Below are 26,629 nucleotides of genomic sequence, written 5' to 3'. Positions count from 1 at the left end.
GCACTACACCTCTGATTCATAATAAGCTGATAGCTTGGCTCCTTTTCAAAACTGAAGGCAGCATGAAAACTGGTTATTAGACTTGTGGGGGACAGGAAATCTTGAATGTTTATGCAAAAAAAAAGTATAGAAATCTGGTTATATTCTGTTAACACAAAGGCAATTATTGTATATATTTTTGTCCTTACTGGGAATCCTGTGGAGAAAAAACATTAGTTCACACACTCATATACAAATCTAAAGACACACCTCAAACTGCTGACGGCCCACAAAAGGTCCTGGTGAGCCTTCAAGCACTCGACTTAGCATTGAACACAATAAATAATGAGCGAGTTTCACAATGAGCTTCTCTCTGCTTCCGTCTGATAAACAGATTAGCAATCAGTCACCGGGTATTCAATAATGAGGAAGAAAGACAAGGCATTTGAAAACAAACCGGGAGTAGCTGGGAGGCCCCCCACGACCACAGACAGGCCATCAGAGCCGGAGTCTTCAAAGCGGAATCTAATAAGTGCGGTGTGTGACCTCCCAGTCAATCACACGCTCTGATATTTCACTGTTAAAGATGCTGCCGTGCTCCATCTTCACAGAGGGGCTGGCATTAATATTCATTCGGTAAACAGACAATATTGATAATTATGGCGCCCGGGTGAGAGATAGAAATTACACCGCCATCCGCGGGCTCCCTGCTTGCCTAAGTGCGGCTGCTGGTGCCTAAACTCCTGTCATGCATATTTGTTCTAATTATGAGGAAACCCCTGACCCATTCTACAACGAGCCACAGACACACAATGTATGTTCAAGTACCAGGATGCATGTCAGATTGTCTTGGGAAAAAAAGAGAAGAATGAAATGAGAGTTCATACTTTCACAACAAACAAATTCAAGTAAAACTCCATACCTTCTGATGTTAAAATGTCTGCTTTATTCCACTGTCTCCTGCTGATAATATGATACAGTTTCAACTTACCCAGAGGCTGTAAATATTTGCTGTTATACTCTTACAATATAACAAGGTTTTTACAATCAGACTTCCTTCCAAGTGGCCTGCAGAAAGGAAGTGATTTAATTGCCAGTCTGTATGTGAGGAACGGTGTCGTGATGCTGGAGGCCAGGGAAAGCTGGAGGTGGGGAGCATGTAATTACTGACTGCTCTGCTCAAGCTGTGCCTGATGTGTGCATGCATTACTATGGGAACATGGTACGTTAAAGTGGAACCAATACAAATTTTACTTCCATTTTTCCTTCAAATAAGTTTGGCTAAACTAGGGGATTGTTTACAACCTGTTCGTGCCCTTCCGATAAAAACTCTCTTCTGACCTACAAAATTCAAGCAGGTACCACATTTTTTTGTGAAAAAGTGTGAATTTCACTCGAAAGGTGAAGCGTTTGCAGCGACGTTACATAATTACATGGCATCCCATGTATAACCAATGATACATTCAAGTGAGTGAGTCTGCTGTCATTTCCCCATCTCTAAAGTCTGTTATCATGCAGGAGGAGTCAAAAGAACATTGTGATGGACATATATTAATTCTAATTGGAAACAAAGCAGATCTGTCCATTCACACGTAACACTGAGAACAGTATTAGGCATCACATGTCTCTTAGCAGGAAGAAATGACATCACAATGAGGACGGTACACAGGAAGTCCTGGAAGCATGGCAGTGAGTCTATGACGAACAAGACAAATGTGAATTGGGTTTATCATACTGCTGACAGTGCTGATGACAAGATAGAAGGACACAAAGAGTGTTGTGTTGTGTGCCCATCGTTCAGCAGCCCCCAACCCTCCCCCCACCCCCCCTCCACTGTCAGCTCCTGACAGAGGGGACACTGGCTCCAGGGTTTTTGTGATGGGCCACTGACAGATGCGCTATTCAGCCCATGTTGACAGGAAATGTGTTTGTGTTTTTCTGCAATTTGTGAGCGTATGTCTGCATGCTGTGTATGGCTATGTACTTGACATGTGTTGAGGACGACTGGAAGCACTTTATGTGTGCATGGCTTAAGTGCATTGAAGTTTTGGCCGCAGTTCAATGAGAAAAAAAAAAAAGAGAAATCTCAAGGCGAGCAGGGCCGCATCTTTGCCCTTCAACCAAAATGCATGAGGGATGTCTCTATTCCTGTAAATGGTTAAATAGCCAGTGGCTCAGTGTACAGTAAGATGCAAGAAAAGTGCTATCAAATCAACAACAGTTCTGACATTTCTGCAAACATTATATTTACTGTAAGAAGCATATTACATGCATACAGGCCTAATTTATACTGATATTTATGACAACAGCAAATATATTGTGCAGCACATGAGCTGCTATCAGTCAGTAGTAACTCTGCAGCCTCTAGTGACCCAGCATGGCTGACCTCACCTGGTAAATGCCAGAAACTGGAACACCAACAGGTTTCCCTGTAGAAGGTCAGTCTCTTCACGGTGGGGGTCAAAGGGCATGGGCTCTGTGGGGTCCAGGACTTCTGCCACCTGCCCACTCAAGTCCACAATGTCAGGGAAGCCAGCGGAGTAGAGGTGGGCCTGTGAGCTCCTGGAGCTGACTGAACAGGAGCTAGAGGAGAAGGGTTAAATCAGGGCAAGGTTCAAGAATCATGAGTGCACATCCATCATTCTCCAAGCTGAAAAGACTTGAGTGAATGGCGCTGCCGATGCTTTACGAGCAGCAGGAGGTAATGTGTTTAGTCCCTGATGCACTGGCCTCCCTTGAGTGATTTGTGGTTGTAAATGAGGCAGAACATTTTTTTTGGATCTGAGTGGAATAATGTGCTGCTTTATCATTTCAGACCTAGCTCGGTTTATCTTGCATCAGCTCCATTCAGACTCAAGATGTTTATCTTTGGGGAGATAACTTCAAGTTACTCACTTCGTCAGGGGGCTGCGGCTGAGGAGGAAGAGTGGGTCGTCCTCTAATCAGAGAGAGCCCCAGCCCCTCCAGTCTCCTGATGGCTGTGCCATTAGGGAGTGAGCGTGCGTGTGAATGGTTGAGCACAGAATCACTGTGGGACAGGAAGTGTTGTATCGCTCCTAATGAGCAGGTGGCACCTTGTACGGCACCCTCTGCCATCAGTTTATGAATGTGTGTGTGAATCGATGAATGTTGACACCTGTTGTAAAGTGCTTTGAGTGGTCGGTAGACTAGAAAAATGCCATATAGACGCAGTCCGTTCACCATTCATCCTGTGAAGCTGAACCTGAATTTCACAACCTGGTTGGATTTTATAAAAATGCAGTGAAACAATGATTAGAGCGCATGAGGATGTCAGCAATATCTGTCAAGCAGCAGCACCACGAGAACGCTACAAGGGAGAGAGAGCGGGTGCCAAAGCACTCCCTCAGGATTTTCAAGCATAATTGGCAGTTATCTCTAATCATGGTGGCCACCTGTTTTTTCCACAACTGTGGTAACATTCATAACTTATACTTTCAACACTGACACCAAGCACTCTGGGTATGATAAACACAGTGCACAGATGGCTGGCTAAAGTGCAGGCACAGGAAAATGAACGATAATGTTTGGGTTTAGCGCAACCGTAACGCTGCCTGTGTCCAGTTTTGTAAACAGTCAAGCCCACAGTGTAATGAGAAGGAAGCCATGATCAAACTAATTAAGGCGGCGGTGGTGAGGAAGACAGTCGATTGGGTTTTCCTCTGCAGCTTTGTCAATTTCATGCTTTCCCTCTCTTCCTCATCGCTCAAAGTTATATCTTAATTTAGCCCCAGTGGATTAATATTCAAGCCATCATTTCTATTTCAAAAGGGGCTCAATCAGATATGCAAAGCAACTTCAATTAAACCTCTTTATACTCCATTGTTCTACTCAAAGAAGTGGGTCATTCCACATCGAAAACAGTCAAAAAGATGTTTTGGCTCCGAGTGAAGAGGCAGAGATGTTTCAGCCCACTGAACTGAACAGCATCGTGTCTGGATCCAAACTCCGGGATTGGAAAACTGTTTTGATGCCAGCTGCTTATTTACAGACTCTCTGCACTAATGCGATGCCCTGTTTCTGAGTTACTATGCTCATTATTTGCAGGGTGTACTTCCTCATTTCGTGTCCCACCTCAACATACCTGGCTCCATTACCACTGCCGTTACGATATCCTCTCCAAACTCTATTATTAGCTGCAAAGTAAACTGTGAGCTCATTTTAGTGCATTCTGTGACTCGAAATCAACTTCAAAACCTCTTCGTTACAGTTGGATTTATTGATGAATTTTCACACGGACAAACAACACTCAGGCCATTACCAAAAGTGGGATGTAAAGGCTGACAAAACGATTTCTTTAAATTGGCTCTGAGCTGAGTTCTCCTATATAACACCATTACACTACCCGTGAACACATGTTGCCAATTAGTGAGCCGATCAATATCCTTCTGTAGACAGCAAGACAGTGAAGACCAGTGAAGTGTTGCGGTAATGAAGGACTGTACGAGTGTTCACACTGAGATACTGGGCCAGATGAAAGCATGCATGGTAAAGGGATGTTTAAAAGTGGTTTTCATTCAGTCTCCTATCAAACATCAGTAACACTCAGGTTAGCCTCCTGTGCTGCAGTGGACTGGTTAGCCACACCAGAAACTGTGATGAGGTGCTGATCAAAGAAAATACAACTGGGAGAAAAGGAACAAAACGCGTTTCAAACTCAAGCGCCATATGTATTAATCTAGCGCGGCCAGGTGGCCAAATCATACTAGTTTCATATCTGTGGAATACACTAGAATGTCCTTTTTACACTTAAGTGCTGCCCGCCAATTGAATTCCACTCAAGTCAGTATACAGCTGCTCATCATGGGTATCATTATACTGGCCAGTTTCACATATAAGAGGTTTTTTATTGCAATTGTGGTAAGGTGGGATTTTCCTTACTTCTCATACAGCATCAAGGATAGCTTTGGGTTTCAAAGAGCAGAATAGTCCAAGCTACTGTATTTAAGACCAGTTTATGCAAATCACAAGCCTTAACATGAGTAATGATGATTCAGAGGCAGTGAGGAGAGCACGAAATATCAAGGATAGAAGGTCCAGCATGTTTTATGAAAGCTGTCCTGTGTTACAGTACAAGAAACGATTTATAGTATAATAAGAGCAAATAAAAGCCATTGCTTATTTTTTACTTTTCAACTCTTTCCATGCAACTATCACTGAATGTAAAAAAAAAAAAATACTAAGCAAATCATGCCTGAAAAAGTCAGTTGAGGGGGCTCACCTAGGCACATTCATCCCCAGAGTGATGACAGGGGCATGCACGGGGGTGAAGGGCAGCTCCTGAAGTTGTTCTCCTTCCTGAGCTGAAGGTGACACTTCCCCTTCCCGCTGAAGGTTCACTTCCAGGTGGGCAATGTTGCTGACGCCTAAGCAGGCCTGGACCAAATTGAGATGATACGGAAACAGAAAATTACCAGTAGATAAATGAAGATTTGAAAACTGGTTCAGAAAAGGAATTGAATAATACTTATGGTGGACGGTTTATAGTTAAAGTGTTTAAAGATGCCAGGAAATCTGGCTACTGTACAGCATGCAGTATATAAATGAGATGCTCTATTATTGTTATGAGCCAGTGTTTAAAGCTGCGGGAAGCAAAGTTTTTGGATTACAACTTTCCAGGAACCAACAACTGTAAATGGACATGTTTGGTCCTGAAAGAAGAGAAGCATGGGATGTGAATCTCAGAAAGTACTGCATGCTACGCTATTCTTATTTTAGAGTGCGGAAAACTAGGAGACGTCTGAGGCAGAAGGTGTGACTTTGTCTTAGCAATCAGTCTCTACAGGCTGTCTTCCCTATTATTAAATCCTTACTTACAGTAAGCTGGTTTGAATTCTGAGATTTCCTCCTGGATGTAACTCATGCATGTTTCTTTTATGACTATACTAGATTTTATCTGCTTTTGTGGCCCATGTTATCTGCAAAGACCTCTATGGTACATCTGTAAAAATACCCTATAAATAAACTTGGCATGAGGACAATGCATCACCAAGAGAGAGTGTTCAGGTATACCAATGCACTCAAGACATTGAAGGGCAGACTATCTGGGATAGATTGTAAAGAGATCAACATAAGGCTTGACCAAAACATTTCTTTCCAAGCTTTGTAAAACAAGATGTAACAAAGAAATACATAGATATACATTTACAGCAATGGTATTTATCATAAAAGTAATCGTGCACTGGCAACTCAGTAGAAAACCTTAAAGTTAGGAACAATAATTCAAGAGTGAACCTTTTAAATGCTGCATCAAATTGGTCAGGAGCTAAAATTCAAGAATAAAACAATACAGCTGGATCAAATGAGAACAAATGGAAACAATCAATCGCAATTAAGTCACAAATTAGCGCAAACAAACTTGATAAATGAAATCACAATTCTCACGTAGCACAAACCAATAACTAGGTAAAAACAAAACATTTGAAATAAACCAGAATCCATTTTCTTTGTAAACATTTAGTGCTTGACACAGTGGCATAAACATAGAAATGATTCGAATAGATCGGCCACATCATCACTGATACCCCATCTTTTTATGTTGGGTAGTTGAGCTATTCGAGTCAGTTTCAGACCGATATCCCGATCCATCTCTCAGTACTTTTCCATTCCCCTACTCCGCCTGTGGCCAAAGCCTATTAAATCCTAGTGAAGGTGCACATCTTTAAAAATGGTCTCTGTAGTTATATAATTTATTTAAAAAAAAGGCTCAGCTATTTCCAAAAACAGCTACTTTCAGCTTTGGATTACACATTCAGATCACGAGTAAGTATTCATGGCAGCAGGACGGTGCATGTGGGCTTGACTCAAAATAAACTACAGTTCACTGTATGAAGGGAAATGTCAACCGGTTCAACAGTGTGGTTCCCTGATGTACTTTAAACAGTTTTTGGACCATAAGGATGCTTTATGGCACATGGGAATAATCAGGCTTTGGATACACAGACAGTATTTGTTGGTAGGATCAATTCATTGTTGGTTGTGGTCATGTGATTTGTTGACAATAAGAAAATACTGGCAGCCTTAACCTTTGAAAACTGAAAGACTTTTGAAGTATTTTATGCAATAGCACTTAATTTTACTTCACACATAACTTAAGATTTTCCCAAAGAAAGCGATGTAATTTAGTACTAATTATAGGAGAAATAGAGATGTTCAACATATCCTGAGAACAAAGTTTCCAATAATAAATTCAGACTGAACATTTGCTTTGGTCTGAAAGCAGCTTTCAAGGACATCCCTGTACTCCCCAAAACAGTACAAAATTACAGAATTCTTTCCAGGAAACTTCCAATGAGCCATAAAAGTAAAATGTTTCCTGTTTTGATGTGTGAAGGTAGTGTGTTTTCATTAGTGTCCCTTCCTGCTATGAGAACGAGCAAAACAGTGGTAACTTTTAATTTAACCAAAGTGCCATCCTAATGATGAGTTAAGTGCGGCCAACTTATCATTATTACTATTATTATTTTGACTTTGAGGCAGCCTTGCATTTAATCTCAAATGTAGCTGCTGACATTCTACTTTTAAGTAGTCTAATTTCTTGTTATCCATTTTACTCACAATATCAGCTATTACGAAAGGAACTATAATGCCTGTGGATCAATTCATTTCAGATTTTTTCTTTTTTTTTTTTGTTGGGGGGGGGGTAAACATTAATTCCCTCTCCACTGTCATTGACAGACACGCAGCTGGAGGGGTATTAGTGCAGATAATTAGCGAAGGAGTGCTAATGGTGTCATTTTCCAGTCAAGTGTCTTTTATTCTGATGTTTGTTACATGTGCATGGTTCAGCTGGCCTATCAGGGGACATGCAAGGCTGCGCGTTATTGGGCTTTCCATCAAACAGGCTGGTAATAACCTCGACCAAAGTCATGCTGCAACATACACATCCATGTTCTTCCTCTGATCAAACAGCCTGCAACATAATAACCTTAAGGGATGCAAAGGCATGGTGTAAAAGCCTTAGCATGTTCGAAAGGCTCAAAGTAATGGCTTTGTACTGTATCTGAAGCTGCAGCCATGAAGCCTATGCTGCGTGATGGCATGTGAATAACTACTTTTCATGGCCAGTTGTTTTCAGGTTACAGACAAGGACAAATGGAGGCATACACAATGAATTCTGTATGCAAAGAGAATGTCACAGAAATGCACAGTATCATAACTGAAAAACTAATGGGAGCCAGTGGACGGGGGACATACAGTAATGCATCATACTTATCCACGACTTTAATGTTGACAGTGTTTTTCAATTTCCAACAGAGCGCTGTGCAGGAGCAGCTGCAGAGTAGGAAACAAGCAAGCACAATCAAGCAACTGTCGTCTGATCTTAGAAAAGTAAAATAAAAATATAAAACTGTACCAGGAAATGGCCCCTACTGAAAGAAGAAATACAGTGCTTGTTTGTTTACTGAAGAAACATTGAATTCATGAGGAATAAAACACACCCACCCTCACTGAGGGGTGTTGCAGCTACAGCCTTCCTTGGTCTGATATGACCAATACATTATGGTAGCTAATGTGAGCAAATTTTAGATAAATATTACTTTGTAACTGATATTAGTGAGTCTTATGACTCTTCTTCACTTGTACTGCTGCCGTTATGCCACAGTTTCCATTTGTGGCAGCGGTGGCAGCTTCAACACTAATAGTCTGCAGATGAATTCCCTGAGTTCTTGGCTTTATAATGTCAGGTAAATTGTTGGCGTAGCAAAACAGTCCAGTGCTTTACCCTCTCACCCATAATGAGGGATAAAAAGGGACGGAAAAAAGGGCCATACAGACATCTAAAAACCAATGTGCTATGCTAACATAATAAAATATGCTAAACCATGAAAACCTGGTGAATCACTATAAAACCCCCAGTGTACTAGGTCAAAGGTTAATTCCAAAATAGCCATAAAGAATTGTATTATATTATGTAAATCTGCAAGCAATTTCAACAATACATTATGAAAAATCAACAAATCTGTGGCTACTAAGAAGTAAGGACATATCAGATCTAAAATCTTCTCTGATAGTTGGAATTCAGCCTGTGCTGTATGAGCCAAATTGATCTGTACAGCAGATGAGGAGAAGCTGATGTTGTGTTGCCAGATATAGTGAAGATAATTAAGTAGGTATATACGTGGAAATAAACATATTAACTATCAGCAGGCATAAACAGCTATGTATATGTATGTTTTACACTATGGGTTAAGCACACTAATTAAAATGATCACAAATCATCCTCATCTGACTTCTAACTGTGCCACACTTAACAGCATAAAGTGAGCATACTGCTTGAAATTAAAAAAAGAAAACATCTAAAATACAGGATGATCTAAACTTTTTACGGCCAGCATAGTTACAGATAGATGAAATAGTGAAGTGTAATGTAATAGATAAGTTGTTCTGACAGCTCCACAGCACGACCTAGTCAGTCTTTCAAAACCAAATTGAATTGGCCTTTTTTTAGATGTATTGTGTGTCTGATTATATTGTTATCTCCAGTAAGCCTGATCCACAGTTCCTGGATTATTCCCGCAATATGACTCATAGCTTAAGCTACTGTATATGGATTTCGAGCATGAAATATGGGAGAAACCCATTAAAGCTGCTTCTGTCTAGTTAGAATATGAGCGAAGTGCTGAGGTGCACATGCAGGTGGACTGCACGATCAGAGCAGCTTTAATACAGCCTCACAATCTACTTAAGATGACAAATGAGAATTAAGAAAACTTAATATACACAGGAGAAAAGAGGAATGAGGCAATGATTTACTCTCTATACATAAAATGTTCCACATTATCTGTTTAAATGCTTGACAAACTACCAAGATTGAGTTATAGTTACTGTAACTACAACTAAATTCAAAGAAATGTATTTAGCGACTGAATCCAAATGTCCACATGTCCCTGCACCTGTGGTTTCATGGACAACTGAGTCCAAAGACTGCACAATTCACCAGGTCTGCAAGGAGCCTCAAGCACACTTTCTGCTGACTTTCAGAGAGTCTACTCTTGGTGTGGACCAGACTGTCATGGTAAGAACGAAGGCGAATATCCCCGTTTACTAGTTGATCTACATTTCAATCCTTGCCGATGGTCATGAGCTTTTTTTAATGACCAAAATAATTAGACTGCAGTTACAAACAACCAAAATGAGTTTTCATCGCAGGGGGTCTGGGCTCACCCCGAGGGGCAAGGTCAAGCATTTGGAAGAACCGCTGCTCCTTTGAATTGAAAGAGGAGGAAGTTTGTGCATCCAGTAAAGGATAAAGGACGCCTCCCAGTGAAGGTTTAAACTATAAATCTGGGAGTACCTGAGGCAGACCCAGGACATACTGGAGGGACTTCATCTCCCACCTGGCCTGGGAACTTCACAGGAGGAGTTGGAGGAGGGAGTGTACCTGCATCTTGGCATAGGCATTCAGAAAATACCTGATTAAAAGGTCAAGGTGTCTGCATTTGTCACATCCACAGCAATCATTAACGTCCTAAGTCCTGTCTTTTACTGTATTTTATCCCCAGCATGGCCCAGTGCCCTCGTGGACTTGGCATGATGACAGCGAGCACTTTAGACACCCCACAGTAGGTATGGCCAAAACCTGCAAGGTCTCAGTCCACAAGCCTGCACCTTTAGATTTACCTAAAAGGGTAACTGACATGTTGGATGTTATCCATTTCCTAAAGCTGTTTGTTACATAATACAGTGCTGACATATTTCTAGCGAAGCTACTGGCATGAAGAAGGGAAGCAGAGACCTGTACTGTTAGCAGCCAGTCTACAGCTCCATCCAACGCTTTAGAGTGTGCATGAACTGAAACAGTTTACAAATCTCTGTGCTGCTTAAACACTAGCAATGTGTTCCTGCAGTGATATTCCCTCTACATCAAGACATGGTACACATCATATGAGAGGCCACAGATTGACTTTGATAAGCAGAAAAAAGATTCAGGGTTAATCCGAGGATTAGACAATTATGATTTCTGCTCCATTCTGTGAGATTTTACCTCAGTTTTTCCTGTGCAGCACGCCGATTCCCAAATATATGCATCTCTGTCGGTGAACATGGTTTAAATTGGCAAAGACAAGGTGGCTTTCAAAGGCAAAATGACTCTGCCTGCTGATTCTCAGCAGCAAACACCTACAACTGAGGGTAAAAGATTGCCCTTGTGTCATTTCAGGAAATTATTCAGACCTATTTAAAATCAGCACGGTATGGCTCATTTCTGCTGTCCCCTGGCTCAAATGATGGGATTTTGTTCAGATGCATAAAGCTTGTTAGCAAGTAGAGCCAGTCAAATATTTCCTCAGATTTATCCTCCGTATGCTATTTCACTGGGATCTACGTGGTTTCAATAAGACGGAGCTTGGTTGAAACAGCATTTGCTAAAGATTTTCACACTTGATATGACCTGGTGTGGCAGTTCACAGAAAAGTCCACTAAATTACTTTAAAATACTTCTAAAACTATCGTATTTGACCTATGTAGGCCTGCAATTAAACGCTACTGCTGTGACCCCCACACAGGCCATGAATTGAATTCTGGAGATGAGGCAGAAAAGATGCAGCTGAACGTGAAAAACAGGGTTAATCGTAATTAAAAGTGGCCCTGGACAAGGCAGATTAAACATATTTTCCCAGAGGGCAAAACACAAGGTTACGCAGGAGACTGGATACCTTAAGAAAATTGAAGCAGCCTTTGTAAAAAAGATTTGAAAAGCCAAGTGAAAGAATAATGTTTCTTTTGATTAAAAAGATGAAAAGGAGGAGCTCCAGCACTTCCAGCAGCTCCAGTAGCTCCAAAGACAAAGAGTGTGCAGGGTAGGAGTTCAGTTTAGAGGTTTGGTGTGTGTGTGCATGTGTGTGTGCGTGTCGCCATGTGTATGAGACTGTGAGCAGAGAGCTATAAAGGTGAGTGCGTCTTTGAACTCTATTAAGTGACTGTCTGAGCATCCTTGAAGATGTGTCTTACCATTTTGTGTGCTGCTGTGTTTGAATGTGCACCTTAGGTGTGAAGGCATCTACGACTCCCTTTTGCTTAATGCTTGTGTATTTTCCTCAGCATGTGCATGTGTGTGTGAGTACAAGGCTACGTGTGGGTGTGCGTGTGCGTGCATGTGTGTGTGTGTGTGTGTGTGTGTGAGCGTACGGGGGTGGGAATCTTACGACATGTGACAGCTGGTGGGCCGATGCCAACGGGGAAGGATGGAGCAGAGAGGGAAACGACTGTTGCCATGGCAACACGGAGCTGGAGTGGCTGATAGTCGGCGAGCGTGAAGTAACTGCCAGCTGAGACAGTGAGAGCTGCAAAGAAACAATGCAAATGATTCGCTGTTATTATTATGATTATGAGCAACAGGGCTCAGGACGATACTTTACGCCAGAGAGACACATGTGCCATCTCAGATGACAACAACAGACCATTACACTGCTTTGGCACTTAGAAGCCCTTCTCACTCCACCCGCTTCTCCACCCACAACCCTTCAGCACTGTCATCCCCGAACAGGTCGAGTTCAAAACTGTCTGTCTGTCCCCTTTTTGCTTCGGAGGACTGGAAACAAAGGAGGATGTAGCTACTAATTTGAGAGCTCCTTGCAGTTTTCTTAACGGTTAGAACAAGGGTGGCAAACAGATATCAATCATTACAGACAGTGGACTTTCATTCATATGATCCAAAAACGAGGCCACTCCACTTGCCCTCAACAGAAAATCAGGATAAGATTACTCCACCTTCCAGCACACTGCTTCCAGTGCAGTAGATAATCAACAAGACGAAGTTGCAGGACCTGTAAGGAGTTAGTTGTTCATCAGCAACAGAAGAGACAGAACAGTTTGATTACTCTAAATTCAGCCTAACCACAGTTTATCTTGTTAAGTAAAAGAGAAACAAAGCTACAATGTTATAAACAGCATCATTGACTTTCTTGCGGCCAATATTCCTCAATAATCCGAACGCGTCTTTCAGTGGGTTCTCATCTAACAGTCTGTTCATGAGTGCCATCGAATCTGTTGTGGTCAAAACAAACGGCTCTCTGGGAGACAATAAAGATACTGTATTGAACCCTATTGAGCAGTAAAAGAGGCGTTCACTCACCCATTGATCTCTTAGACACACATGCACTCACTGATTCTGCTATGCTTGCGAGGACATTACACTGATTTACATGAATTCCAGTGGACATTAAAAGGGATCAAACAAACGTTCCCGGTCACTCCAAATCTCTTCATCCATATCAGAGAAAAGAAGGATGCAATCACAGCAGGCAGACTCTATGTGCTTCTGTGACACACGTCATGCACCTCGTCATGGACCGCTGGCATGGCACTAGGATAAGCTACCCTGAGCTGAAGAGAGAGAGAGAGAGAGAGAGAGAGAGAGAGAGAGAGAGAGAGAGAGAGAGATACAACTTGCCTCCAGCTGAGGTAACTTTAATATGTTGTTTAATGGCAATGGTTAGAGCGGTATCATAGCGACAAGTGTCAACCGGTTCCACAGCAACACAGATAGCTGTGAAAATGGACGCAGGCAACTTCTATCTATTCTATTTTATAGCTACATGTTTATCCTAACCTTGATCACAGACACAAGCCAATTCATAATCTTGTGACCCTGGAGCCCCTTGAATTTATCCTTAAGTAGTTTTTAAGTTGGAAAACTCATCTTACTCCACGCCGTCTGGCAGCATCATATATATTCTGTATCAGCTTGTTCCAAATCTCCATTGAAGATATATGATGTTTACTCTGAGTGAAATACTTAAACAGAGGACTCCACGTTTTTGATGACTGCACCAGTCCATCAAATAGAAATATTCTAGATGTCTTGGGAGTCATTTTATGCACATTTCCCCAAAATTCACCCTGACAGTTGGGTTGCCGCTTGGAAATATTGGGCTCTTCACCAGAATTAAAAAGTTCTGTGGGTTTGAGCAATGTTCGGCTGCACAGCCCGCGTTCGTAATGACTGAACCACCGGCAGGTCAGTGAGGTTGAGGAAGGTTAGGCTGACCGCAAAAGTAGCTTCCCCTCAATTGGCAAGTTGGGTCACACTAGCTTTGACTGGAGCCTTCCTGTGCTGAGTTTGCATGTTCTCTGTGTTTTTGCTTAGTTTCCACTGGGCGCCCCTGACCTGAAGGGTTCTTATTAGAACTGCTAGAGGTCACAATTCAATTAACCAAATTCACGAGAATCCCTGTCAAAAATGCTTGTTTATGTTATGTTAAAAGGAAAATATCTGCTGGATACTTTAAACTCAAAAGTATCTTCTTCTGCCTTGAACAGCTAAGTTTAGTTTTATTTCCGTTTCATGCCAAACATCTGGCCTTTCTCCCATGGGATTACAAGACAAAGAATATCGTGTGTTATTGGGCTGGAATGGAATTCATCTTGACAAACTGAATTCAGGCTGAACACAGCAGATGTCTGCCTTCAACAACTTTTTACAATCACCTTTTAAGTCTTTCTCTTTGTAGTTTAAATACCGACAAGATTGTCTTTGGAACGGAGATCTAAAAGCAAATTGGTTTGACTAACTAACACAAGGTTTCTGAGTGGATACCTTCATTTGAAACTGCGGGCCACTCCACAGTTTGCTCACTCGCAGATACTATGTTACTGTAGGTGTAGGCGTAATCCTAAAATGAGCTGTTTTGGCTGTTAGGACTGGTCAAAATGTCCTCACAATTCAAAATGTCCTAAAATGTCAAGACCAGTGGGCTGTCACAAGTCAGTCCCCGCAAGTATTTCTAAGCCCTCACACTTTATATGCACGCACACACACGCGCACACACACATGCATGTATCTCACACTGAGTCACCACGTCCTGCACACATAGCGTGTGAAAGACAGCACACTCACTCTGCATGTGCTGATCTCTCTCTCTCTCTCTCTTACACACACACACACACACACACACACACACACACACACACACACACCAGAGAATACGCACAGAAAGGCAATTAGTAGTGGCATCGCCGTGGCTGCCAATGTTCTGAACTCAGTCTGTTTGCCCTGACAGCCAAGCAGATCATCTGTTCACATTCTGGCTTCATGGGATCTGCATGTGTGTTTGTGTATGCGTGAACGTGTCTGAGGCATTATATCTGTCTACACGTACAGTATGCGTAAACCTCACTCCTTTCTGTGTGTGAGGTGTGTTTTAGTGTGTGTGTGTGTGTGTGTGTGTGAGACAAGGAGTTTCCTGAACGTTCATTTGGCTGTTTCCTGACGATCAGTATGTGTGTATGTGAGGGGGAGAGACCACAGGGTTAAGCTCATCATGTGGCTCAAAGAAAGAAAGTGAGTGGCAGGTGTGGTTCAAAAGGGAGGAGGATGCAGAGGGAGATCCAGCGAAAAAGATGCCAGATTACCGGAATGAAATACTGAGAACAAAGGGTGGAGGACTCGGGCACACAAAAGAGGAAAACATTAGAGGAAGGGGAGTACCAAGGCACAGTGAGAACAATGGGGGTTTGATGTGAGTAATGGTGAGTGATAACCACATGTGTGAGTGTGACAAATGAACATAAAAAGCGAGGATGTGCACGACCGAGGGAAATGCTGCGAGAAAGACACGAGGAACAGTGAAATGAATCTCTGCTGATGACAAGAGAGACTGAAAATAGACTGAAAAATGGAGCAAACAGAGATGTTAAAAACATGACAATCAATGATCTAAACATTTTTAAGGTATCAGCAGGTTTTAGGAAGTTGAACATAAGTGCTGCTGGACCCAAAATTGAGTTTACTGAGGTAACAAAAACTTGATTGAACGAGCCTAAAATATGCTTAACAAGGACAGTACTGTGGTTGTGGCTTATATGGCATTTTTGTTTTGTTTTGTTCCGTGAAGACACTATTAAATATGGGAAGATATGTTTTGTACCCAGCAAATCACAAATCATCTGGGGCCTCATTTATAAAACTTGCTTACGCACAAAACGGGGCTTGAAAGTTGCGTACGCAACTTTCTACGCAAAGGTTGTGATTTATAAAAATAAACTTAGCGTGAGAATGTGCGCACCGGTACGCCAACTTTGATGCTTGCATAAGAACATTTTGGAGACGGGGAAACTGGCGGTGCAGATGGTGAGGTGGTGAATTGAAGCCAGATTGATCTCATACATTTAATGTCATCACATATCAGACTTATAGACCCGCGTAATCATAAACACCCAAGTCTGCAGTGTTATAGATGTGTTCCTTTAATGAGCCGTTAGGCCTACTACTGTATGCACAATGTTCATATATCATACTTCCATCTTCAAATGATACAGAGCGGTGGATGGCACTGATGGATTAGTAGTAATTCTGACAAGGTGTGTAACAATCATTCAATTTGCTGAGTAAGCATATAAATAGTGCGGTGACACTCGTGCGTAATGCTGCACAATGGATGCGCTGGCACTGCTGGAAGATCACGCAAATGGTAGGATCAGGATGGAGAGAAATTTTAGGGACCACGGAGATTTGCTGGCCCATGATGATGACTGGCTAATAAGCCGATTTAGATTCCCTAGAGCGGTGCTGTTGGATCTATGTGCTGAACTGGGCCCAGTGTTAGATAGACCCACCCGCCGGAACCGCGCCATCCCGGCGCATATCCAGGTGATGACCACTCTGGGGTTTCTGGCGACTGGCTCCTTTCACTGGGAATTAGCCGACAGGTAAGTGTTTGATATGATTAATATTATATAATGTTACATTGTCTGTCTAAAGCCCCTTTTGGGTATGATATAATTCAGTTAAATTGTGTCCTTAGGTCTGGGATATTTGCAGCAATGTCCGGTTTCCCAAATATAATCGACGCAATTGACTGCACTCACATTGCTATAAGGGCTCAGAGTGAAAATGAATTTGCTTATGTGAATCGAAAAAATGTGCATTCACTCAATGTACAAATTATTTGTACCTCGGACATGATCTTGACGAATGTAGTGGCACGGTGGCCTGGGTCAACACATGACTCATTCATCTTGACGCACAGTAGTGTAGGGATCTGTAATTTCTGCCACAGATCGCTCTGTGGCTCTGGAACTATTCACTGCGGTGACGACGTGCCGCCACTCATTTTTTTTTTTTTTTTTTTTTTTTATTGTATTCGTGACGCCACTACTGTGACCACCAAACAAAATATCCTTTCTGGCCTCCACCTCACCCACAAGCACCTCGACTTCAGTCTCCGTAAAATTTCTTTTTCTTTTCTCTGCCATGATCGAACGTAAAATGCCATTGATCAGCAGGCGTATTTATATGCAAAGCCATTCATGAGGTACTTTGCATTGACCATTCATGGTCAAATGTGGGTGTGTCGGGGGCGGGATGTGAGGTGAATCCACCTGCGCAATCTTCCAGGTGGAGTGTGATTTATAAAGGGAAAATTGCGTGCAGGTGTGAGTACGCACGTTTTATAAATCCGAATATTTTTTGGCGTAAGCCATTTTCAGCTTTTGGGCGTACGCACACTTTTAGTATGGATTCTACGCAATGTTTTATAAATGAGGCCCCTGGTCTTTTTTGAACTGCGAAAAGACACAGCCCACGCTGGATTTGCTCTACACATCAAAGTTTTTTCCTCAATGACACCGGCATGCAGAGAGCATATTAACCAGATAAAACCAGTGAAGATCAGGCAGCCTTCAAATACAATGTTACAGTTTCCATTCAGATTTTCCAAAACCAGACTACAAAGCCGCCGCGCTGATATAACTCTGCTGAAACTGCAGTAATCACGAGGACGGCGGTAAGAGTTTGAGCTGTGCCGTCTGAGGTATGATTATCCTAAGACAAACAGCAACATTAACAGAAATCCATTGTCATTTCAGAGAAAAATATTTATGCTTTGCTTAATACAAAAATCAAACTTTAGGCAGCTCACATCGATACGTCATGTAGCATTTACGCCGTCGCATGAAAATCAGTTTCATTGTTTAAGCAGAAGGATACAGGCTGGAGCGCTAAACAGAGTCGCACAATAAAATCGCTTAGAAATCTGAAACCTCTTGTTTCAAAAAGGCATTTGATACAAGGACAAGGCACCAACGATCACTGTGTGAAGGAGATCTGGAGAAATTAGGTCTGACTGAGCTGCTACCAGCTGCCAAACAGCCCTTTGCCAGCAACAAACTGAAACATGGCCTCACCTCTAGCCCACGGACTACGAGACCACCTGGGTCAACAGAACACGAGCGTGACCCTGAAACATGGCCGCAGCCCGATGCAAGAAATCATCATCAACCCAGGCAAACAAACTCAGCTGCCTCCCCAAATGCTGGCTATAAATACCACAGGATCCTTAGCATTCTGCACGAAAGCAAACAGAGTGTCAAGGATCAATAATTTATGCGAGCAAGAGAAAGTTGTCAGCTCCAACAATGCCTACAGACAGAGCGGGAGCATACGGCTTGTTTACAGAGCCATTTCAGAGAAGGGTGCCATTGATTAATCAGCACTCGACAGTCGTGTTGAAGAGGAAAGAAAAATTTTGTTGAACAGGCAAAATCATTTTCGGATTGAAACGGGTGTATTTTTGTAACAGTATCTTTGAAAGGGTAGGCGACAGAGAGATAGGGAGAGACACAGAGACTGTATTTGTGAATTTTGCAGCAACACGAGTCGTGATGGATTACAGGGCGACTGCCAACAGCAGTGGCATGGCTTCACACAGTGTTTTCTGTTTCTTTTCTTTATGCAGAATCCTGGATGGCCATCAGATACATATCTACGTCGAGCAGCCAGGGCACGAATGACTGCTCTCTCACCCCTTTATTTACATACGTATGTAAAGGAGAATGTATGGGACACTTGAAGTAAACTTACAGCAGCTTTAGTTTGGCCACTTGGGAGCAGCACAAAAAGCTTAAAACACACATCATTGTAACATAGTTTAACCTTTGTCTATTTACACATTCAGCAGACGTGGAGCATTCAATTGTGGTTGTGTTTCCTCATATCCAGTGAATGGAAGCCAATATTCACTCTCCTTCTGGCTTTGTTTTGGACTCTTTTTACTCCTGAGGAAAATATCTGGCCTGTGGCTGCTGGATATTTTACTGTCTTCACCAGCTAACTTCACCTGTCTGGCGTTTGGTGCCAGGCAGCGTACAGAGAGTTTATTCGAGCTTTTTAGTTAAAGACAGCTGCCTCCTGTGGCCGGGCACCAGATGGATAAGAATGGTGTTTGCAGGCTAGAAAGCCAAAACACTGAGCTAACAGAGGCTAGTAAAGTCCTTACAGTCAGTTACTTACAAGATTAAATGATAGTCATCCAAAAAATATTACTGGGAGCAATTTAAAAGCAAGATTAAACATTTGAAGGAAGAAATAAGACAATCTTCTTTAAGTAAAAGGAGCTTCATGAAATGTACCCTTGCTCAATGTTGTACCTGCAGCCTTAATTGGTCTGATATGATCAGAAGCTTGCTGTGGCTAATGTTAGCAAACTTTAAACAGAAACTACTGAGAACGCAAAGAGTTCGCTTGCACACTTCATTTCCTGCATATGGTTCCATTCCACTTGCTCTCAGTAAGGTTTCCTAGTGGTGATGTCTTTGAGTGTGTTATTATGCTGTAGTCTCCCCTTGTTCTGACGTCATGTATATACTCTTGCTTTAAAAACAAGCTCATCAGAAATGTTTTTTTCTGTCTCACAATGCATGCTTCACCTTTGCTGTAAAGCTAATTGCTCTTTTTGGGAAAATGTGGTTGAACCTTAACCCTTCAACCTTGGAAAAATTACAGAAGCATCGGCTAATTTGCTGTGGAATTACTCCGAGGATAATTAAGGATATTCAAATAAAAACACAAGGTGGACATGACATATATTCCCCTGAAATTAACTGTGCCTGTTTGGTAGACCAAGACTGTACATGCGGAGCGATATATCCAGTTTAAGCCCCACCGTCTTCCAGCGTCCTCCCCTAAGAGCTGCCCAGTATGACCACAGTTGTCTCTTGTTACCCACGGGGAGCTGCCCACTTGCAGGCTTCCACCACCCTCGCTGTTTAATCAAAATGAAGGTCGATTTGTAGAGTTCATGGGTGCATCACTCCCATAGCTCCCAGCCTCTGTTGGTTCAATTTAAAATGAGTCGACAATACAGACTGTGGCTCATTTTGGCCCACAGAGTTAACACTGAAACAGAGCTGATCTCTCCTCCTCCTCCGCTCTGTGGCACTGCTTTAGTGTGTGTGTGTGTGTGTGTGTGTGTGTGTGTGTGTGTGTGTGTGTGTCCCTGGCCTCATCCTGAGAGAAAGTAGCATCCATCACAACTCCCAGTCTCCACTGGCACTTCCACTCAGGCTGAGGGTAGATGGTAACGCCCAGTAGCTTAGCTCAGCCAGGATGAAGGGATACACAAAACACACACACAGAAACACACACCGCCGGTATAAGTTGCATACGGTCGATGCGCGGTATCTCACTAAGAATGGGATATGAGTCAGTCGTCGTCGCCCACCTCATATATGATGGATGGATGGTTATGATGCAGCTGAACGTGTTATTGTAGGATTGATCAGTGTATCAGTGCCTGTGGGAAGCCTCTAATATACACTGATGCTAATGTGACATTTCATCTGATTTGATGCATCTATGCATGATTATCATCATCAGGAATACTTTTAGTTCCCAGATTTCTGTGGTGATTTCAATGTTTCATGATTGACACACACACACACACACACACACACACACACACACACACACACACACACACACACACAGATATTTTGAAGTCTTTCACCAAGAATAACATTTTGAACAGACACACACCCACGCACACATCCATTTTTCTTTTTCGAAGCCAGCTTCATACATATTCAGCAACTCTGGCTGCAGGATATTTTGATAGACCAAATCTTTCTGAAATCTCGCACAGGTGAGTCAAAAGAGTTTAAGACAAAAAACATTAACATTTTTTTTACTAGCAATGCATCCTCATCACGTTGTTGTCGAGATCTGGGACTCACATGCATTTTTCCTGATGTATTTTCTTTTAATTTATGGGCTTGACCTGCAATTTATGTCGGCAGACCAGATGCAGCAGAACTGTGGGTTAGTCAAGATTTATTATCTTTGTCTGGAGAGCATGGAAGGGGCGCTGTATCCACATAGAGAGAAGTGCTAGAGGGGCTTCCTGATTCTGTCATCCAGCCAGGAGTCACTCCAGGCCGGCTGAGAACTGGAATCCATTTATATCGTTTTTCTTTGACAAGTACGGACAAGAGCCAGGAAGCACTTGAACACTCAAATTATGTTAATAATGTTTCTTGACTCGGAGGTAAAGCAGAAGAAAACCTATGTTTCAGGACGAGGTTGTGAACAAAAAATCTACTTTCAGTGTGCAGAACATGAAGTATGTGTGATTTTTCTCTCTGTTCCTGTTGCTCTATGTAGCAGTTCGATAGCATTCAGTATCACAGACAAGCACTTAGAGTTAAAGCCCATGGTGTGAAATTTAACAGTGGAACATTTTTCAGGTACCTGCTTTACACTGTAAAGCTTTCACATTTTTAATTTACACCTGAACATAAGGTGAGTCATTTGCAGCTTTACCACGTCATGTACAGAGAGCCTAATGCGTATCTGGATCTACACTGAATACATTATTTCTACAGAACTGCACTGAAAGGATCAAATGTAGCTCTATTCATCAAGTCAAATACGATTCTTGCTTTTGCGTGCATAAATAACAGTTGCAATTTATCAATAAATTAAGCTTTTTATCACTTAATCCAGTCATTTTACAGTTAATAAAATGCTAAACACCCTTCAAAAGTTATCAAAGCCCTAACAAATGTCTAATATTAATTATTTAAATTATATGAAACATGTTTTTATATAAAGCTCTACGCTCTGCACCACACTCTTTCAGCTCATTGTTTGGTTTTCTGGCCCATAAACTATTCCCATCAACCTTGTTTCCAGCTGTTTTCCAGCTAAAAAGCTTTGATAAACCAAATGTATGCTACTCGCCAAGCTAACAACAGTAGGCATACAAAGTTAGCAACTCGCTGGAGAGGAGGGCTGGACAGTTAACAGCTAAAGGGGAATTGATGGAGACCACAACAGAGCAAAGGGAGGGATTGCTGCATTATTAAGTGAACAGAAACACAACAAAAGAATGAGGATGTTATTGGTGGGATGTGCAAACAGAGAATTGTTTTTTTCACCATAATAACTTCATAAAGACAATATGTCAAATGTTGTACTTTCAGCTTGTTCTGCTGACTTACCGACAGCAGGATTTTATTACTTGTGAGAGAAACGTGAGTACAAAAAGCAGCTAAAATGCGTGCCGCTCCTGTTCATTTGAGTAGGTGACACGGTGTCTTACCCCGGGGCCTTGAGGAGACTCTGGTGGAGAAGCTGGTGGAACATACTTCTGACCTAAAAAAAACACAAGCCAAACAAAAAAAATGACTCCACCTCGTACAGTGTACACAGTAACAGTGTAAAGCTTATCCCTTTTATGTACTGTTTACGTATTTGCGTGCATAACACAAGGCTACGTGCAAACAACTCCACTTCAGTGTTTAACAAGCTCAGTTAACACTGGATGCAGCGCTCTGCCTGGCAGTTGTTATTTTTATAGTGTGGGAGACATTCAGTGGAATATTAGCGGTGAGAGAGGATGGAAGATGACAGTAAAACGTCATCTTGTCTTGATTGCTTTCTTGTTTCTCATATTTGCAGTCAGCTGGCATCCTGAGGTACAAAGAATAAACTGTAATGTGTTCTGAATCGAGTAAATAACTACACAGAAGACGGGGACACCAGAAGTACTTCGTAACAAATCTATCCAATTTGACACACATCAGAAGGCACAGTTCGATTCAGACGTCACACTGAGTTTAAAGTCCAACAATACTTCCTGAGGTTTTTGGTTGGTAGCCATGGTAATGCTGAAATGAAAGTCTTTCCAGCATCTCTTTGTCCTCGTCTCCCACTCTTTCTCACTCTGCGCTGGGCTTGACTGGCCTTTTGGAAATTGCTTCAGTTGCCTGGGGTGTCTTACTGTATCTCCCATCTGTTCAGACTACATGCACATAGAGTGGACACGGTGCAGGACTGGCTGGCTCTTTGTCACAAATGTACTCTGGCACCAACCCCCCGGCAGCCATTTTGTTTTTAAAGCTTTCCGTTTCCTCACTGTTTTATGTCCCGAGCCGGTGGCAAATGTGCTGCACCTCATTAGCCGGACTGACGTGCAATTGGCCATTTACTCGTGATCAATGAGAGGCCTTCTCGACAGCCGAGCAGCAGTACGAGAGGACGATTCAAGCACCTATATGTTCGCCACACGCCAGGGATTGAGGAAAAATACATTTAAATATGCAGATACAGTATGATGCGTCATTAAAATTCATTAATACACATCTGTGGAAAAACAGCAAAATCGGCCCCATTTCACTCCCCTCAGCTTATCGTCAGAACTAGAGAGTGATGGTCATGTAAACAACGCGGGTTCAGCTGAATTACAAATTCATGAAAATGTACAGATGAGAATTTCCACCCGTCTAACTGGAAGTCAAGTCCATGTCCATTATGAATAAGTTAGCGGTTCATTCTCAACACATCAGATTGGCAAACTGTCTTGTTTCTTTCTAACACATTCAGATGTTGTGAAACACAGCAAGTTCATCAAACATGCATCACGGATGTGAATTACATATTTCAGACTGGCCGTGAATTTCATGTGGGTCTAAATAAGCAATCTGCCGTAGAAAGCAGCACACTTACAGGCATGTCCGTGCACCCGCACACACACACACACACACACTCTGGGAAAAGCTAAGTCAAGGATGATTAAGGCGCTGAAATCAAAGAATGACAGAGATTCATGATATCATTCTCCTCTGAACACTAGCCCGAATCATTCGGGCTTCATGGGCGATCCTCTGAGGACACTTGAGCGCTGATTAAAACGTCATTAATAGACTTTGCCAAAAGCCTTCTCTACACACCCATGAAGTAGGCCCTGATCAACACTATTCTTCACTCCCAAGATAAGTTAACAGCATCATTAGTGGGGAAATCATTGAGTATACAGCCAGGGTCCACTCAACTTCTTTGTGCTGTCACCAGGATTGAGTGGCTGTGTGTAGTGTTTACTGCACTTTTAATCAATTCACAGACAGACACAGAGCAAATCAGCAGTTTGGGTTTCAATAAGAGATGCAGACAGTGGCACATCATTTATCTTTGGCTGTGTGCGGGATGTGGAATATTTAATCAGAACTTTGTTTCAGTGGGAGGCCTCTTTAAAGCTCGGGGTTCAGGAGTTATTTTTGGAGGGATATCGCGGAACGGTCACGCTTAATTGGGAACGACGGAGTAAAAAAAAGCTTCTGTTGGAGAAATTCAGCAGCGTACACTTATAACCCCCTTAAAAGTCTGAAGGGAGAATAAAAAAAAAAAAAAAAAAACAGGGACTTGATTCAGGTTTATTTTCACAGTCTTAACCACTGCACATCATAAGCAACGAGCAGCCAATGTGCTTGGTGACACGAGTGGCTGATGTGTGATGCTACAAAACTGGTTTTCAAATGCGATGCTGAAGCTACTCTGCTGCGATGATCTCACTTATAAGGGAAAACAGTATGTCATTGCCGCTGGGAGTCACGTAATTGAGCCTGAGAGGGTATTTTTAGAGAATTGCGGATTTTCCTGCACAATAACAAAAAAGGTTCATGGAGGTTTGGAGGCTGAGACGAAGCAGACTTATGACAGTAGCTGGATGAGTAAAACACAAAATGCTCTCATAGCTGAAAAATATGGCTCTCCATGCTCAAATTGGAAAAAATATTTGCTAGTACTATATTAGTACATAAAACTTTATCTGAGAATACGTGCAAATTGTGCTTGAAGTGCTTTGTGAAAGCACTGAATGTGTACCACATTTCAATTACTGAGACACTTCATTCAAAACCACAAAGGTCAAACCTCATGGTGCCACTACAGGAAAAATCAGGGGATCCCCAAAGTCAGTCGGATTCATTCTGTGGGAACCATGAACGTCTGTACAAAATGTTGCACCAGTATATAAATTATTTCATTGGATAAATGAAAACTTTGACTTGTTGGTGGCGTGATCTTCAACTGATGGCCCGCGGGCCACATTCAGCCGACCGAAGCATTCAAGAATATGACTGAATTCAGAACATGTGTGCATCTAACGTTACTCTCCAGTGGAAGATGCACAGACCATCCTGAGGGTGATCGTTGAGTAGCTTGTGCTTTTTGGTAACAAGCCAAAAAGTTATTCATATCTTACAGAGTCAGATCATTTTCCAGCTCCATCCTGGCTAATCTGGCATCCACCATCAAACCACTTGGCTCCCAGGCCGGCCATTCCCTGGAGCCGACAGCAGCACACTGGCTGGACTACAGGAGGTAACTCCTGAACTGTTGGAAGATCACTGAGCTTGTCAGGTAGACCTGACAGACATGACTTCTGAGAGCATTTTGTAGTTCAGTATCTAGCGGCCATTATGGATTTTCCATGTTTTTTAGGAGCCTGTTTACGTGATATAGATAATAAACATTTGTAAGAAGGTGACGATATTAAACAATAATAAGCTAACTATGCCTAAATATATTTGTATTTAATATTCAGACATATACAATATGATGGAGAAAATGAAATGGAGCTGTTTGTTGTAAAAGTCCATTAGTTTTCTTTGATAGAGAGACTGAATGAATTCTAGCTGTCACTGACTAAAAATAAAAACACTAAAAATATCAGTCTTAGTCTTTACCTTGAAAGGATTTAGTGAGAATCCAATGAGTGAAAATACTGGATGTGTGTGTGTGTGTGTGTGTGTTGTTGTCTATGTTCAGACCAAAGTTCCCCTCGTCGAGCAGACATAAGCATGAGGATGCAAAAAATAAGGCTTGTTCAAGATCAAGAGGCCCTAATGGACAGCCAAAGTCTTCTCCTAGCACTATGAGTTTATCCCTTTATTCCCCTCAGACCCCAATGATGAAGAGTGCTAATCATGCAGAGAGCAGGTGGCGCAATTGAGATAACACTGCAGAGGTGGGGGCCGCATTATATGTAGAGGACAGGCTAGTTTGATGCTTAGAACTTTGCATGATCACACCTGGGTGTTGCTGCACACTTGAGGCGTACCGACAAAACAATTTGCAGCAACAGACCACACACTCTGTGGTCCAATAAACAAACCTTTGTCACAGGGAAAACAAAAATCTGGCTGCGAGCAGCAAAGAGCCTCTGAAAAGCCTCTTGGAGGAAAACTCTTCATACTACCTTGTTCCTATTCCTCTCCAAGCAATTAATATGTGTTTAAAAAGCCATTATGGATGAACACGATGATTTACCCTGTGAAGGTGATGAAGGTGATCTTCTCAGACGTGGCACACCCTCCTGCTTCGTCCTCAGAGAGGCCTTTGGGCTGGACACCTTCCTCTCCAGACTGGACAACAGCCAAAACGTGATCGTATCCTTTGAGAGGAGGAAGTTTCAGACATTGCAGTAACACAAAAAAAAGTTTGAGAATGACACAGCTCAGATTCAGGATGTGAAGACAGTGATGTGTAGTTACTTTAAAATACCTAAACTGAGCAAAGATTCACTGCTAAGGTGCGAAAAGTTCTGACAATATTTGCATCCTTCATACCACATTA

At 42.2% G+C, this 26,629-nt stretch overlaps 1 protein-coding gene across 4 annotated transcripts in view; it reads right to left on the bottom strand.

Annotated features, from left to right (window-relative positions):
• nphp4 (nephronophthisis 4) overlaps positions 1–26,629 on the bottom strand; it is a 157,528-nt gene that overhangs the window by 55,667 nt on the left and 75,232 nt on the right. For 3 of the 4 annotated variants that reach the window (XM_076741807.1, XM_076741806.1, XM_076741808.1), the window contains exons 10-14: positions 26,324–26,447; positions 22,317–22,369; positions 12,144–12,281; positions 5,219–5,373; positions 2,371–2,562 (exon numbers count right to left, since the gene is read on the bottom strand). In XM_076741807.1, the coding sequence (XP_076597922.1) occupies positions 2,371–2,562; positions 5,219–5,373; positions 12,144–12,281; positions 22,317–22,369; positions 26,324–26,447 (662 nt within the window). The remainder of the gene's footprint in view (positions 1–2,370; positions 2,563–5,218; positions 5,374–12,143; positions 12,282–22,316; positions 22,370–26,323; positions 26,448–26,629) is intronic. The other variant, XM_076741810.1, reaches the window with a different exon arrangement.

Source organism: Chaetodon auriga, chromosome 10, assembly GCF_051107435.1.
Source record: "Chaetodon auriga isolate fChaAug3 chromosome 10, fChaAug3.hap1, whole genome shotgun sequence".
In the NCBI taxonomy this organism is placed as follows: Eukaryota; Metazoa; Chordata; class Actinopteri; order Chaetodontiformes; family Chaetodontidae; genus Chaetodon; species Chaetodon auriga.
The sequence above is the reverse complement of the archived record's forward strand: the minus strand, read 5'-3'. Positions and strand labels throughout refer to the sequence as shown.